Below are 18,417 nucleotides of genomic sequence, written 5' to 3'. Positions count from 1 at the left end.
CTTAGAATCAATACTTTTGAATTTTACAGCTTATTTAGGAAACTACTTGGGTAGTATTGCAGTAACTGCAGTAATTTACTCGATATCTTCTTGTCACGTCATACATTTTTCTAATTGCGGTCGTTGTTTTGTATTAAATCAGAAAATAACTTGTTTCTTTTGGTGGGTATTGCTAAAATGAGAGCTAACGCTGTTAGCACAGTATCTTCTATAATACTTCTTATGAGGAATAAAGACCTAAATGATCAGGCAACAAGGAGAAGCTTCACACTTTTGAATTACTTGACCTTTGACCGTATGAGAAGAAACTGTTCCGGTTTACATTAGACATGTTGTCCATATCCATGCACCCAAATGTGTGCAACTGTACAGTGTTTGTTCATTTGTACGTTGAGTTTTTGAATGAATACACAAGGTGTTTTATGTTTTTCAGTCGCATATATCGTTGAAGAAGTGCTTTGTAATCTATCGAATATTGTAGATATCGTGATATTATCATTATCGTGGACCTAATGTAGTCACAGTATGGAATCGTGAGTTACTCGTATCGTAAGTAAGTAAGTAATTAAATTGTATTTGTTGAGTATTTTCTAGACCAGGGTCACAAAGCGCTTAAACAATCAAATCAACTGAAATATATACTTTAAAGGTCAAGACAACATAGAGACAAACCCAGGAGTCTCAGAAAATCAAGGAAAAGATAGTTTCAAAGTGTAGATTCTGATCCACAGACCTCAGAGCCCGAGCTGGGGTGTAAGGCTGGATCAGATCAACTGATGTAAGGTCTGACCATCAATAGATCTGAAAGTAAGAACCAGAATTTTAAAGTTGATCCTGAAAGAAACTGGCAGCCAGTGAAGAGTCTTAAGGATCAGGAGAAATGTGAGTTCTTCTACTAGAGCAGGTCAGAATTCTCGCTGCAGAGTTTTGTATCAACTGCAGGCGAGACAGACGAAAACAAATAGTCCAGACGAGGAGACACAAATCAATAGCTACACTAGAAATATTGACGAGTGTAGTTCTAGTGTCCAGCGGCGTCAGGCATCACCACCAGTCGTGGTCAGTGCAGTGAAATGAATCTTCTAAAGGGCTGGAGGCAGGTGCATGTGACCAGCAGGTCTGGACGGACCAGAGAGGACACTTCTGGTCCTCTCTTCTCTCTCTCTTTTATGAACGAAGGATTCCTCTCTGTTCCACATCATCCTGCGTTTGAACTTTTAGCCTCAGTTCATCGTCATCATCAACGATATATAACAAGTTCTCGGTGGACGTCGTTGTTGTGTAAACACCGGTCGGCAGATACATTATATTATCATTAATTCATTTCTTCAAAGTACCGCCTTCGTGTGGAATATATTTTCTTAGCCCCGCGGCCGTTTTGGGTTTTTAACCTACGTGGGAATGAAAGGAAAACACGAAGGGATTGTTCCGTCCGAGAGTTCATTGTCTCTCGCTGTGTGGAGAGGAGCTTCCCACTGTGACATTGTCGAGCGTATCAAGACACAAGAATGTGATACACTTGCTGGCCTTGGAGTTATACACAGATGTTTCACTTACGCTCTTTGTGTGGACAAACTAGGTGAACTCTTCCTCGAGCTTGTGCTGGAAGTATTTCTCGAAAACGGTAGCTAGTACATTTGTTTTCTAAATTTACTGTTAAATCAAATTGTATATACATTTTTTCAGTCGTAAATTGGGGCATAAGTTGGCATACAATTAGCTAGCGATAGGCTACGCACGTGTTATGATACAGGGCAACAATACAAGATATTGGAATACTGTAGGAACAAGGATATATTTGTAGTATTGTGGAGTACTTGACTCTGGTGTTGCAGTATTTGCACAAAACAAACAATTAGTGGCGTCCATTGGCAAGAATCCTGCGATAAGTTACGTAAAAAGTTACATCGTCAACTCTACGACAAACTGGGATACAGTTAGAAAAAACATCGGGGTGTGTATTGGCAAGTACCTGGTATTATGATGGATATACACTATACAGGGGCAGTAATACGATATATCGTGATACAGTTTCCACAACACAAACATGACGGGTGTCTATTTGCAAGAATTAAGCGATACGATAAGTATCACCATACAGGGGCAACGATATGATACATTGCGATATATCGCGATACCGTAGGAAGGATATATTTGCAGTATTGTCGAGTACTTGACTCTAGTGTTGCAGAATTTACAGACCACATGACTCTTGACAAATTCGTCACTGCTTTCATTTTTTTGTAAACGAAAATTTGTCCAAACATCAGCTTTTAAAAGCTGCTTGAGTCGACTGTATCCTCTCGTCCTCAGTCACCCTCTTGTGGGATTTCCTTGTTTCTTTAGCTGCGGAGGACGTAATGACTGCTTCCATCTAGTGGCCGGAAGTTTAATTGCGTCACAAACATGAACAAACGCTTTGAATAGACTTTATTAAAAAACTATAATAGAACTTTGATTCAAATAAGATTTGAAATAAAAAAAAGATAAATAAAGTGGTTTTAAATAATGGTACAGTATTGCGAGAAATGATTGCAATATATTTCTGTAGCGATTTCTCTCTCACAGAATTTATGTATTATTTTACTTCACAAAATCTACTTCACGTTTTTTTTATTTTTTTATGGCCAATTAATAAAAGTCTGCCACCTGGTGGCTGGTCGGATCAGCTGAACCTTCAAAACGCGACACTTCTTGTTGTGTTGATAAATATGTAATCTGAGAGATCATAATACTTTTATTTGACAAATAATAATGAGAGTTAAGAGATCATGTGTTCAGTCTCATCACAAAACATCTCTCGGTGTGAGTTGCAGCTAAAACTTTTCAAGAAGAATTGAACCGTTTTTCACCTAAAGATCGGACAAATATCCGAGCAATTTCTAATCCCAGAGTCATCACTTCCAGCTCGGCCCTTTACTCGTCCCTCATTATCCGGCGTCGGCTCTTTCATTAGACCCTTGACAGAGCAGCTTACGGAGCCAGATCTCTGCTGCATGAGATCTGGACTTCCACGCTCTCCTGGCATGTGACAGAGTCAGCAGTGTAACATCCACCATGGTGGTCGAAACACTGCGTGAGCTGGACTTCCAGCTCGCTGCATTCATCCCTCCACATGATGCACCTCCTTTCTTCTCCGGCCACAGATTATGATAAGGAGGGCGAGGGGGTGAATAAAGAGAGAGAGAGAGAGAGAGAGAGAGAGAGGGGAACATTGTTTTGTGCCGCATGACCAGGCCAGATTGCAGATTATGCAACAGTTAGCAGATTGTATCTTATTGTTCAATAATATAGTAGCATTTGTTTCTCGTCACTGAGGTCAGATTATTTCAAACCCTGCAGTCAATTATTATTATTATGTTAATATTCTTTAAGAAAATTTGATTGTTGAAAATATATATTTTATGTATTTTGGTTGTCAAAAGTATCGATACTAAAATGTTGTATCTGGGAAAAAAATTGACTTATTTTCTAAAGTATGGATAGTAAGTGTAATTTTATTTTATTATTTCTTTCTTTTTTGCACAACCTGAGACCGGAAACTATCAAACAGTTTCTTTTTGCAAGACTGTGTATTAACCTGAGGTCCTTCCTTATGTTTGCATTATTCTTTTTTGACACAAATATTTCTTAAAAATGTATTTCTTAATCCTTCTGGTTTAAAAAATGACTATCGCTAGCGATTAGAAATGTTTGTATTGATAACCCTGACATATACTGTATATACAGTGGTCCCTCATTTATGGCACTTTTAAACCGTATTAACGAAATCTGTGAAGTAGTATATTTTTCACTAGTTTAATTCAACAACATTTATTTCAACCTGCAAATACAACCTTGCTTGTAAGGTGCCATCAATAAAGTTCTATCTATCTATCTATCAATCCATCCATCCATCCATCCATCCATCCATCCATCCATCCATCCATCCATCCATCCATCCATCCATCCATCCATCCATCCATCCATCCATCCATCCATCCATCCATCCATCCATAGTATCTGTCTTTCCATCCATCCATCCATCTAAAGTATCTTTCCATCCATCCATCCATCTAAAGTATCTTTCCATCCATCCATCCATCCATCCATCCATCCATCCATCCATCCATCCATCCATCCATCCATCCATCCATCCATCCATCCATCCATCCATCCATCCATCCATCCATCCATCCATCCATCCATCCATCCATCCATCCATCCATCCATCCATCCATCCATCCATCTATCTTTCCATCCATCTATCTTTCCATCCATCCATCCATCCATCCATCCATCCATCCATCCATCCATCCATCCATCCATCCATCCATCCATCCATCCATCCATCCATCCATCCATCCATCCATCCATCCATCCATCCATCCATCCATCCATCCATCCATCCATCCATCCATCCATCCATCCATCCATCCATCCATCCATCCATCCATCCATCTTTCCATCCATCTATCTTTCCATCCATCCATCCATCCATCCATCCATCCATCCATCCATCCATCCATCCATCCATCCATCCATCCATCCATCCATCCATCCATCCATCCATCCATCCATCCATCCATCCATCCATCCATCCATCCATCCATCCATCCATCCATCCATCCATCCATCCATCCATCCATCCATCTCTGTCAACAACAACCCTCTCGGTACCAATGGGCTGATCGGTTCCCTTTATGCTTTGCCGCCCAGTCAATCAATTACATGTGTCGATTGCTTTTTAGGTAGAAATTAAATATAGTATTGTATGGACCAATCCTTAGAGTCTTCACTAAATAGAGTTTATATATATATATATATATATATATATATATATATATATATATATATATATATATATATATATATATTGTTTTTTATACTATCAGCCTCAGTACTCCAGGTTTAGTTTTGGTTCGGTTGGTAAAGGAGGGATAGATGTTCTTCAAAACCTCGTAAAGAAGCTGCATTTTTAAAAAGAAAGACAAATATTTGGAGGCGTTAACAACAGCTTTTCTCTCTTAATTTGTTCTTTTACAAACATGTACGTCAGATTTATTGATCACGAATTTATACAGTTCTCGATCAATGCATTTGTTCACACTCTTAGGGACATAATAATAATTATAAATCATATTTATTTAAGAAATAACCTTCTGATCATTTTGATGAGTGACAGGGAGAAGTTGAGATGGTGAAAAACAGTGATTTATTTAATATATTCCATTTGAACTTCATGATTGTCAGTGTTTAACCGTCCTCTGAACTGCTGACTCTTCTTTTAATCTGATGACGCTGCTGCTTCCGCGTCGCTGCCAGATTCATAGTGTCCGCGGCGTGAGTCGAGCCAGAGCGACAGTAAGAGCGTGACATTCTATAAATAAATCACTTTTTGTCAGTGAGTCACAAGGCTGTCGCTCGCTGGTGCGTCACATGTAATATTAACAACAACAAAAAAAAAGAAGAAAATTGGACTCATTCATGCTTTTGAGGATTTTCCCCCCAATTTTCTGAAAATTACTTCCTTTCGAATTATGATTCGCTACGACTGTAAACTAGCTCAATATTATTATATTTCTCTCTCTCTATATATATATATTTATGATACATTTTTATACTTAATACAATAATGTGATGTGGTCAATCCTAGTATTAGGCGACTATAAACTAGCTCATTATTACTATATTTCTCTCTCTCTCTCTATATATATATTTATGATACATTTTTATACTTAATACAATAATGTGATGTGGTCAATCCTAGTATTAGGCGACTATAAACTAGCTCATTATTACTATATTTCTCTCTCTCTATATATATATATATTTATGATACATTTTTATACTTAATACAATAATGTGATGTGGTCAATGCTAGTATTAGGTGACTATAAACTAGCTCATTATTACTATATTTCTCTCTCTCTTTATATATATATATTTATGATACATTTTTATTCTTAATACAATAATGTGATGTGGTCAATGCTAGTATTAGGTGACTGTAAACTAGCTCATTATTACTATATTTCTCTCTCTATATACTGTATATATTTATGATACATTTTTATACTTAATACAATAATGTGATGTGGTCAATGCTAGTATTAGGCGACTGTAAACTAGCTCAATATTACTATATTTCTCTCTCTATATATATATATATATTTATGATACATTTATATACTTAATACAATAATGTGATGTGGTCAATGCTAGTATTAGGCGACTGTAAACTAGCTCAATATTACTATATTTCTCTCTCTCTATATATATATATTTATGATACATTTTTATACTTAATACAATAATGTGATGTGGTCAATGCTAGTATTAGGCGACTGTAAACTAGCTCAATATTACTATATTTCTCTCTCTCTATATATATATATTTATGATACATTTATATACTTAATACAATAATGTGATGTGGTCAATCCTAGTATTAGGCGACTGTAAACTAGCTCAATATTACTATATTTCTCTCTCTCTATATATATATATTTATGATACATTTATATACTTAATACAATAATGTGATGTGGTCAATCCTAGTATTAAGCGACTGTAAACTAGCTCAATATTATTATATTTCTCTCTCTCTATAAATATATATATATATATATATATATATATATATATATTCATTATCAATTTTAATACTATATAGAACAATGTGATTCAGTCAATCTATTTATTAGGCGCAAACAATAAAAGAAAAATGTATAATCATGTATTTTTTTCGCAATATATATATGTATTATTTATTATAAATAGAAATTAGCCATCATTGAATTCACGTATTTATATAATAACATTACAATTTAAAGAACAATTAATAAAAAAATATATAGAATACGTTTTAAAATATGTTGATAAAATGACAGTAATGTTTAAAAATAACAACATTTTGTTGTGTTAAATGGAATTTGAAAAGATATAGACTCCAAAGGCACAAGACACAGTTTGTTCATTTTGTTTTCTCCTTAGTTCCGTCGCGGGATGAATGAAAAGGCTCAGAGGATTTTGCAGCATAACAATCTGACGTATAAATCTTTCCGTCTGCAGCTAATCTGCTCTTCTTCCTGTTTGCTAATCTCAGGGGCGAGAACTGATAAAAGCGTCGTTCATACCTATAAACGTAGATCTCAGATGATTTGAACTGGTTAGAGTCGTCGCACAGAGAGATGATGCTCGAGTGTTTCCTCCTGCGTCGGACAGATGACGCATCTTCCGACACTTAAACACACAGCTTTGTGTAACCGTGGGTCGTGAGTCTATTTTTAACGCAGCACTTATAGAAGAACTGAAGCTGGATCTGGTTTTTCTTTACGATCACATTAATGTCCCTGTTAATAAGAAACAATTTGGATGTATTTGTTTTAATAATCGTATCTCTTTACGAATACAAGCTAGAATCACGAGTGTGTTTTACATAAACGTGAGAAAAGAACCGACATGACGACACCAAAGCTCTCGAGTGAATCCTGATAATCACAAGACTTTCATCAGCTCGTCTTCATGTGGGAATGTCATGGATCGTCGAGGGAAGTCATTAAGTGGGATTACTCGGCGCACACATACAAAGCCTTCTGGGTATTTTTTTTTTTTTTTCATTGTTGAGAGCGAAAGCATATATTTTCCAGCTTTAAGGATGAAGTTCTCAGGGAGGATACGGAGCTTCTCTCTGGGTGTCCTGGCAGGATGACGTCCGTCAGCAGAGTCACTGACGTCAGAGCAAACGTGCCGAGGATCACGTTCTCCTGGAGTTCTGAGGATGTTTGGATTCAATCCACGACTCACTATCTATCGGCTTTTTCGTCTGAAATGATACTAGTACTTATAAAAATTTAAATAAGCTTCAAACTGTTTACAGTCAAACTAACATATATTGCTCATATAGTCACAGTGAATGATGAAACATTACAGATGTAAGTGAAAGGGGTTTTGTGTGTTCAATTAAATAATTATAAAAACACAAATAATTGATGCAACGATTTGTCACGATATTTCTCTGATGATACTGTTTCAATATTCGACTGCGCTGTGTCGATTTATTTGGCTTTCAAAGCATATTAGATCTTTATCTTAGTTATTTGAGGGTTTATATTTAAATAATGGTAGTAAATAATTAATTTTTATTTACAAAACTTTTAATATTTATACACCATTTGTTCATTTTTCTGTTGCAATTATACTTCCAGCAGCAAACCTGCATAGCTATAAGAACTATGAAATCCTGCGAGATCCTGGCGATGACTGAGGACGAGAGGATACACTCTTCTCAAGCAGAAACAATGTTTTCTTTTCAAAAGAAAACTTCACTGACTTCGTCAAGAGTCATGTGGTCTTTAAATTCTGCAACACCAGAGTCAAGTGCTCGACAATACTACGAATATCTACTTGTTACTAAAGTATCACAGTATATTGTATCGTACAATTTTTTATCGAAATCCTTGCCAATACATACCACTACTATACTATACTTTACTATACTATACCACTACAATAATATACAAATAAAAAATAAAGTTACACTTTTGAATATACAGAGCCTGGACATGACATTTAGACATTATTTACATTCTCACATGGTTGACATCGGAGAGTTTATTCTGAAGAAAGTACTACCCTAATCTTACTACCATATTTTAGACTAGAAAATATGTATTAAATTGCATTCTTGTTAAAAAGCTGAATATTTATACAGGACCAACTTTGAAACAGGGACTTTGGTTGTGATTTTAGTGAAGGTGCGCTCGGTTTGCTCACCCAGATAAACAAGTGCATCTTCACTAGAAACCACAAACAATGTAATATAAATATTATATTATTATATAAAAAAAGAAGAAAACGAGAGTGGGCCTGTTATTTAATGTTTAGTTATCCCTCAAAAAATGTCTCTTATTGAGACTAATACCTAAATATTGAACTCTCTACATCACAATGAGATTTTAAAAACGATAACGTAAAAATGACAATATCTAGACGAGTCTCGAACCTGGAATCTTGAGATAATGTATAGTGTAGCCATGAGCTAGACTGGCTGATGACGTATTATTATTTTTTTACCATCTCATTTTCCGGGGCTCCGTACAAATGCCCTTAAGTATGTGTTATATATATTTTTCCTTCATAATAAAGACAATTGTTTTCATATTTAGTTTTTTACTCATCTGATACCTTTAATGTATCTGAAGCCACAAACCCAATTCTCTCCCCCATTGTAGGTTACGTAATCGGCCATAAAATCTTTTGGAGGATTTGTTGTGGGTTCATCTGAAATGACGAAAATCAATGAATATTAGGAGAAACGTAATTATGGTTGGAAATGAGCTGCTTGGCAGACTTCTGCACGCTCAGATTTGTAATTGTAAACCCAAGTTGTCCACAAGAACCGTCCTGGAGCTGGAGTCCATATAGTGGCTCAGCTCATCATGTATTGTTCGAGAAAAACTCCCCACCTTCCGTCGACACTAGATTCCGAGACAATGTCGGTAGCGAACCGTTCAGTGCGGTGATTTGTGGGGCTCCAGCTGGGCCAACGCCACTGTCAGCAACTCTTCCACAACTGTTGGTGAAGAAAGGACGCTGGCCTTTGCTCGGTCCAAGGTGGCGTCATTTTAATTGGAGCCCAGTGAAATACCTTTTCAGCCTCTCGAGTGGCCGGACCAACTACAGCCAAAGAGGGAGGGGGGGGCCCTAGGCAGTATAATGATGCCTGGCACAATAGTTCTCCTGTTCTCCAACCGGTTCCCAGGATACCGCACAACATGCACTATTGTGCAATGTGCTTTGCTGCCCGGCCACGTTGCCGGGGCTTCACCCGGAGACACGGAGAAGCCTCGCTGGGCTTCTGTGGAAACATGGTCCTGATGCAGGGGTAACCGGTCCGCTGAGATGAAGTCAAGAAATGATTGACCTCACGCTGCATATGTTCGGGGCTGCGACACCAATCGGAGTGCAATGTCGTCGGGCTTGAGCGGATCGGGGCGCAGGAAGAATCTTGACCCGTTGCCAAGAATGGTCTCACACAAAGTCCTGAGCATTGTTTCAACTCTGAGCCCCCTTTTTTTTTCTTCTGGGTAGAAAAGAAAAAAGTGACAAGCAGGAAAGTGGTGGGACAAAGAACTGGTTTGTAGCTGGTCCTAGCTGGTTCTTGTCTTCACATGTCAATGTTGGAGGGGCAGGGGGGGGGGGTACTTATTTGTAAGGGTGTGTTCCTTTAAATGACCCCCAGCATGCTCTCCATCATGGCCTTCACTGTTGTTTACGCTGCAGAGTATAGACGCGCATTCACCGCCCGCCAGATACGGGCTTTAGTCGACTGCATCCAGGAGATACAAGTCACAAGGCCTTCTCTCTTCAGGCCCTCAGAGCCCAGCGGGCCGGCTAAGACACCGGAGCACCGAGGAATAGAAGGCATTGACGCAAATCCTAGTGTGGCCGAGTTAAGTAACAACGTCCGCTTCCTGTTTGCGTCGACATCTCTGTTGATCCGCAAATAAACTTTAAAAAGTGACAAAACCTGTCACTTTGATGGGAAGCAGGCTGAGGTCCTCTTAATTTACCTCCTGTTGGGTCCTGGTGCCGGAACCTTGATGTTCTGTAACCAGGAATCCAAACACAATTCATCTAAAGTACTCATGGTTATAATGGTTGTACTTGAAAAAAGAATAATTTGTTAGGAACCATTGAGGGTTTCTGTTGGCAATAATCTAGCGATACGATATCTTACGATACAGGGGCAACGGTACGATATATTGTGATACTGTAGGTACAAGTATATATTTGTAGTATTGTCAAGTACTTGACTCAAAGACCACATTATTCTTGATGAAGTTGTAAGTGCTTTCGTTTGTTTTGAAACCGAAATACGTCCAAAGATCAGCTTAAAAAGCTGCTGGAGTCGACTGTATCCTCTCGTCCTCAGTCATTGGTCATAGGATCTTGCGGGATTCCGTTGTTCCTGAAGCTACGCATGATGTAATGACTGCTGCCATCTAGCGGCCGGAGGTTGAATTCAACACAAAAATAATTGTTAATTCTAAATACAAATAAAAATGTATTTTATAAACACTTAAGTGGTAATATAAACTCTAAAATAAATATAATGGAAATAAAAATAAAAATAAATGTTTTTAAATATCATCGATATGGTGCTTTTGTATATTGGTACGGTATCATAAAAAATATATTTTAAGTGTATTGATTTCAGGATATAGAGCAGTTTTATTCGCACATATACATATTGGTATACATACAAGGAATTTTCCGCGGTAGTGGACGACTCTGGAATTGGTAAAAAAATTACAATAGGGATAAACAATATGTTCAAACTATACTTTTTTTTCCTAGAACCGTGTAGGATGATCCCCAATTATAATTTAACAATTTATTAAATTATGAAAATAACCTGAAGATCCAACAAAAAGAGGATTATATCAGGGTTTTGTTTCAAAACAAATGAAAGCAGTTATGACTTTGTCAAGATTCATGTACAATTTGCAAATTATGATACTTCCTACAGTATCACAATACTGTATTGTTGTCCCTGTACCTTGAAACACATCCTATTGCCAGATTTTTGCTAATGCACACCCTTTAAAAGACACAAACTCACAGAAAAATGCCAAAAAAGACAACTATGGTATTTCAAAGTCTTGTATCATTATCATCAGATAGTGATTAATACTGATTATTATTATTATTTTCATCCCACAGATTCCTAAAGGACTCTTCAGGGAACATCATTGAGTGCATCCTTACGCTCGAGAACGAAGAGAAGAAGGATGAGCGAGGACACGACAGCAGAGACGGTGGAAAGCGCCCCCGCTGAGGGCAATGCCATCCCTAATGGGAAAGGACACGACGCTGGAGAGGAGATCACAGCGTCGGCCAAAACGGTGGACGATGCTGAAAAGTGAGTCATCAGTTTTTGTTTTAAAGGTTTATTTTTGTATTGATAAGTTTAGTCTCAAACTGAATTAGCTTCAGGGGTACAAGAGGTAAGTACTTGTCAATACAGTTTATTCTGTCTTTTATCCAAATTTGATTTACTTTGAGTTGTTTCATTTAATAGTGGATTTTTGTTCGGTTAACTGTGAATTTGGGCCAAATATTATATGAATATAATGTGCTTAGTAAATCTTTCATTTTCACTATATAATCAAAGTCATATAAATGATGACATTTTATATTATTATCTTGCTCCCTTAACCATCTGACATAGGAAAGAAGGAAAGATAATATCGCGGCTTAATATCATTTTAAGTGGCCCTTAAATTAAAAGATATTTCTATATCGTTCCGGCTGTTTGCTCTTGCTTTTGTAATGTTATCTTTCTGTTTTATTTTTTAATTAAACAAATTTGTTGTTAATACATTTTGTTAGCCGTCATTGGACTGTCTTTGATTTAGACGTTGTAAATCTTAAAGGCTTCAGACTGAAGAATGATTCAACTCATACATCTGGGCAGATTTGACTTTACTATATATTTATAATAAATGGTTCTGAACTGATTCCTACTACTTCACAACCTGAGTTAGAAATAGCCTTGATTATAAAATACAATTATTTATTAGATATGTTTTTATTGTAAGCATCGTAGATGAATCAGAAAATAATAACTGCCCTGTTTATCTTAAAAGAAAAACAAACATTTTCCTTTTTTTTATATTGATATTTGGTTTTGGACTATCTAGTAATACAGAAAATTATGACACAATTAAAAGTTGTGAAATCATGTGATTTTCTTATGACATTTGCACTGATCGTATTATTTTTCTACTTTGTGCTCACTTTGGATTATGAATGTACCCAATAGAGCCCAGGATCCAAGGTACTTAAAATACGGTTCTTAGACTTTCAGTTCTGTCAAATGTTTTGTTGTGTTTAGATGAGCTCGAATTGTTATAATGTACGTTTTTATATGGCGTATAATAATCAGTGCACAAAACCTCTTAAAAATAATAAACACATGAAAACTTTCTACAAAAAACAGCTCAAAATTAAAGCTTTAATACAAAACATTTTGACAGCTTTGAAAGTTGTTACCATTGTAACTTACATTGTCTGTGTTATGCTCTATGAGTATTATTTTGAGGCCCAATTTTTCAATTGTTTATTTATTTTCTATGACTATATCCCTTATTAGGGTCTCGATGGGGCCTTGAGTGTATCCCAGCTACTCTGGGTGAAAGGCAGAACAGGGACTACGACACACAACTATTCATACACACACTCTACGCAACCCTATAAGGGCATCAGCAGTAGAAAATTAATGAATTCTAGATTATGTTTCCATTGGGAAATAAAAACACAACTGAAATTCAGCCTCGAAATTATTGGTCTGGTTCCTACTGTTGCCATTCCTACAGAGTAGCAGTACCGATCCCTAATCCTAAATCAATAAATGCTTTCTAAGTCATGTGTTCTCACGTAATCCATTCTTTCCTCGAAGTCCCACCACGATAGGGAACAATGATGCCAGTCTACCCGAGGGCCAGGAGTTTTTGGAGGACAAGAAAACGCCAACGTTCACAGACGTACGTATAAAGGAACGTCGTCGTCAGTCGACGCTTCATCGCGGTTCTTCTTCTCTTCTTGCAGTTTGAAGGAAAAACCTCGTTCGGGATGTCGGTGTTCAATTTGGGAAACGCGATCATGGGAAGCGGAATCCTGGGACTCGCCTATGCAATGGCCAACACCGGCGTGCTGCTGTTCCTGTAGGTATCCTTCCCTGAATGTGTTGATCCTTCACTTCCGTTACACTCCTGACGTGTAATTGTGTTGAATAATCTTCGCCTGATGACTCCCGCATGAACAGCTTTATAAAGGGTCCACATATATAACCATCATTTACATTGAGGGAGGCAATTTGTGCTCACGGAGGCAGAAAATAACCAGCGTCAGAGGTGGGCGTGGATGCTCTCGCTAAATAGGGGGATTAACATATTGAGGCAAAAATAGAATCCATCTGATGTGTGTTCCATGAAGGTTTTCCACCTCATTTGGCAGCTTCAAGTGCTTTCCCTGAGTGGTGTTGATATAACCAGCCTACCTAGATGTACATTACATATATATAGCAGTTTATAGCTTTTGTTGTGCGTACACGAGGAAGAAACCCCTAAACTGCGTCATGGTGTCGTAAGCTCCATGATCTAGAAACATCTTCAGGGGTCTCCTGCCACATTATAAAAACCCCTGTGAACTTTCCTGCCAAACCATGGTTGTCTCCAGCTAATCCCTGGTTCCAACTCTTAGCCCGGCTCGTCACCCCAGATACCCTACAGCTGAGGTGGAAGGTCGATTTAGTACATCTTGACCTGGAGCTGCTGGTCCAAGTGTACTTCCCCATGCTGGTCCCCACCATCTACGACAGTAGACTTTAGAAGAGGTAGAAGGTCCAGGCGACCACCTTATACTCCATTGTACTGTCAACCACCTGAAGTTCTAGACCCCGTTCTCATCTCGCTCATCCATCCACTCATCCCTTCCTCCCTCATTCCCTCCATTCATCCATCCATCAATCCCTCCCTCCTTCCCTCTTCCCATTTCATTTTCCATCTAATCCTCCCTCCCAATCTTCATCCATCCATTCCTCACTGCCTCTACCCATCCCTCTCTCCAACCACCCCTCTTTCCGGCCTTCCATCCCTCTAACATTCCCTCGATGCACCTATCAATCCTTCCCTTTATCTATCCAACCTCCCCTCCCTTCTTCCCTCTCTATTCATTTATCCCTGTTGTTCCCTGACATTAACATCCATCTACCTTTCCCTCCTCCCCTCTATCCATCCATCCTTCCTTCCCTCCTTCCTTCTATCCATCTATCCTTCCATCCCTCCTTCCCTCTATCCATTCAACCTTCCTTCCCTCCTTCCCTCCATCCATTCAACCTTCCTTCCCTCCTTCCCTCCATCCATCCATCCTTCCTTCCCTCCTTCGCTCTATCTATCCATCATTCCGTCCTTCGCTCTATCCATCCATCCTTCCCTCCTTCCCTCTATCCATTCATCCTTCCTTCCCTCCTTCCCTCTATCCATTCAACCTTCCTTCCCTCTATCCATCCACCCTTGATTCCCTCTATTCATCCATCCCTTCCTCACTCTCTTCACCCATCCATCCCTCTCCCTGGTTCCCTCAATCCCTCTCTTCATCCATCCCTCAATCCATTTGTCCCTCTCTCCAGCCATTCATTCATCCATCCAATCCATTCTCCCTTCCTCCCCCATCCATCCATCCATCCATCCATCCATCCATCCATCCATCCATCCATCCATCCATCCATCCATCCATCCATCCATCCATCCATCCATCCATCCATCCATCCATCCATCCATCCATCCATCCATCCATCCATCCATCCATCCATCCATCCATCCATCCATCCATCTTTCCATCCCTCCATCCATCATCCACCCCTTTCTCCCTCCCCCCATCCATACATGTCTCCCTCCATCTCTGCCCCATACATCCGTGTTTCTATCCATCCATAAATCCATCAATCATCCCCCCATCTTATCAGATGCCAAGAGGCTCAGCGTTTTCTCTCCGAAGACACCCGTTCCAGTAGAATATCTTCTTTTCTTCGGCCAACTAAGACACTTTTACAAATCTCATTAGGAAGGCGTGAGGGAGGCATACATTTATGTAAATAGTAAGCAATATATGTAGGAACGTTGTGTATTGTACTCGAGTGAGTTTATTTTTTACATTTATTTTTCACCAAATATAATGTTCAAGATAAATCTAATGTTCTATTTTAATGATTGGCATACATTTGTTGTGCTTTTTAGCAGATTACTTAACATGGATTAATAGAGAAAAACCTTGTTTGGAGCTATATTTAGGATGTTAATCCAGATTTATTGCTCCAGTAAACATTCTTGTAATTGTATTGATTCTTCAGAGTAAGATTCTTCAGAATCAGAATTAGAATCATAATTCAGAATAACTACATTCACGTAAGATCATTTGCTACTTCGCTGCAAGATTTAAAATGTCAATGACAAAAACTGTCTTATGTAACGTTGTCAGGATGTGGAAACATTGTTCGCTCAGATGTAGCGTTCAGCAGCTCTCAGTTCAGTTTTATGATGCCTCAGGTTTTACAGTTAATCTGAGTTCAATGAATAATCTGTTGCTTTTCCAAGATGCTGAGTTGACGTTTCTTGCTTGCATTGTTGTTGGTGTTTTTGGTGAAAATGCAGCGAAATGTTTCTGTAAATGTTTGGATGTGTGATGGACGGATCAATGGCGGTGCTGAGGGATGGATGGATGGAAGCAATGACAGAGGGATAAATGAATGGAGAGAGAGATGAATTGATGAAGAGAAGGAGTGATGTAATTATGGAGAGAGGGAGGGAGGGATACATGGCTCGAGGGAAGGAGGGTGGGATTGATGGATGGAGGCAATGAATGAAGGATGAAGAGAGAGACAGAGGGAGGTATGGAAAAATGGAAGGTGGGGGGGATTAATGGATGGGGGTACAAAGGATGGATAAAGTAAGTAAGTAATTATATTTATATAGTACTTTTCTAGACCAGGTTCACAAAGCGCTTAAACAACAAATTATTATTATTTTTAAATACTATAAATAAATAAAATATAAATAAAGAGAGAGGTGGATTGATGAAATGAAGGAGTGGTGGGTAGATGGAGGGATAGAGAGAGGGAGGGAGAGATGGTAGGAGGGAGGGAATGTTGATGGAGGGAATGACGGATAGATGGAAGGATGGAGAGAAGGAGGGAGAGATGGATTGATAGAGGGGTGGTTGGATGAAGGGAGGTAAGGATGGATGTGGGAACGAGGGCAGGAGGTTTGGATGGAAAGAAGGGATGGATCAAAGGATGAATGGATGGAAGAAAGAAAGGAATGGATGGATATATGAATGGATGGATGAGTATCACTAACTAATTCAAGAGACCAGAGGAATATGAAGCACAATAACTTTAACATACTCGTCTAAAATAATGTCTGAGTTAACATTTAGTTTTGTGTTATTACTAAATAAGAAATGATAATTATATTTAGCACAAACACACAAAATGATACAAACTTCTGTAACATATCTTATCAATTATAAACATATGTCACATTTTGCCCCATGAAATAATCAACATATTTTTACCATGTTTTTACTAATTGTAATTATTTTGCCAAAAAGCATTACATCTGTTAGATTTTTCAAACATGTTTGTCACGATTATTAAATAAAAATACACATTTAAGATGATAGAAATGGGTGCTTTTGTTCAAAAATAACAAACAAATGCACTATTTTCAAATCTGTGCAATTAAATGATAAACAAAGTATCCTCGTATCATTTTCAAAAAATCCGTTTTAGTTTATGTTTTTAAAATATAATTTAAGATCATGTCACATTCCAAGTTGTTAATAAAGTGAGTTAATAATGTGTTAATTTCCTAAAGTAAAAGTGAGGACAATAATGATTTCGGAGGGGGTCGTGTCCACAGGATTTACCTTTGTGTCCCAGAAAGCTTCTTAATTTGAGCCGAGTTGTGTGACTGGATGTATTTAATCCGTCTGCCCTTCTGAACCAACTCAACCCGGGATCTAGAACCTGCTCTCCAGGACACCGACTTAGACCGGAGGTTGAAATCCATCCTCCGGTTAGATGCCATAAAGATGGCCAATCCTTAAAATACAACCATTTGAATCGCAGTATGTTTTATTTCTGTGTGTGTTGCTGCTGATGTTTACGTGCTGACTTCGGTTGTTTATCAAAGTTTGATCCACATTTCCGTGAATTTCTTCAGTGAATTACCTCCCTGTGAACTCGTGCTCATAACAAGAAACAAAAGACCCACAATGAGGGAGATTTGACAACAAACAAACACAATTAGTGTGAGGCGACACAAGTGGTTTTTCAACTCGCTTTCATTTTCCATCTAATCCTCCCTCCCAATCTTCATCCATCCATTCCTCACTGCCTCTACCCATCCCTCCCTCCAACCATCCCTCTTTCCGGCCTTCCATCCCTCTAACATTCCCTCGATGCACCTATCAATCCTTCCCTCTATCTATCCAACCTCCCCTCCCTTCCTCCCTCTCTATTCATGTATCCCTGTTATTCCCTGACATTAACATCCATCTACCTTTCCTTCCTTCCCTCTATCCATTCATCCTTCCTTCCCTCCTTCCCTCTATCCATCCATCCTTCCTTCCCTCCTTCCTTCTATCCATCCATCCTTCCATCCCTCCTTCCCTCTATCCATTCAACCTTCCTTCCCTCCTTCGCTCTATCCATCCATCATTCCCTCCTTCGCTCTATCCATCCATCCTTCCCTCCTTCCCTCTATCCATTCATCCTTCCTTCCCTCCTTCCCTCTATCCATTCATCCTTCCTTCCCCCCTCCCCTCTATCCATTCAACCTTCCTTCCCTCTATCCATCCATCCTTGCT

The 18,417-nt window shown here is 38.5% G+C and overlaps 1 protein-coding gene across 2 annotated transcripts in view; it reads left to right on the top strand.

The window, feature by feature from the left end:
* LOC148070191 (sodium-coupled neutral amino acid transporter 3-like) overlaps positions 1–18,417 on the top strand; it is a 42,311-nt gene that overhangs the window by 1,970 nt on the left and 21,924 nt on the right. The window contains exons 2-5 of one of the 2 annotated variants that reach the window (XM_087799985.1): positions 11,710–11,908; positions 12,812–12,826; positions 13,448–13,532; positions 13,597–13,712. In XM_087799985.1, coding sequence (XP_087656111.1) covers positions 11,778–11,908; positions 12,812–12,826; positions 13,448–13,532; positions 13,597–13,712 — 347 coding nt within the window. In that variant the 5' untranslated portion in view covers positions 11,710–11,777. The remainder of the gene's footprint in view (positions 1–11,709; positions 11,909–12,811; positions 12,827–13,447; positions 13,533–13,596; positions 13,713–18,417) is intronic. The other variant, XM_087799986.1, reaches the window with a different exon arrangement.

The sequence above is a fragment of the Callionymus lyra genome, chromosome 10 (assembly GCF_982586985.1).
Source record: "Callionymus lyra chromosome 10, fCalLyr1.hap1.1, whole genome shotgun sequence".
NCBI lineage: Eukaryota > Metazoa > Chordata > Actinopteri > Syngnathiformes > Callionymidae > Callionymus > Callionymus lyra.
Note: the sequence above shows the minus strand (reverse complement) of the source record. Positions and strands in the feature narration are given on the sequence as shown.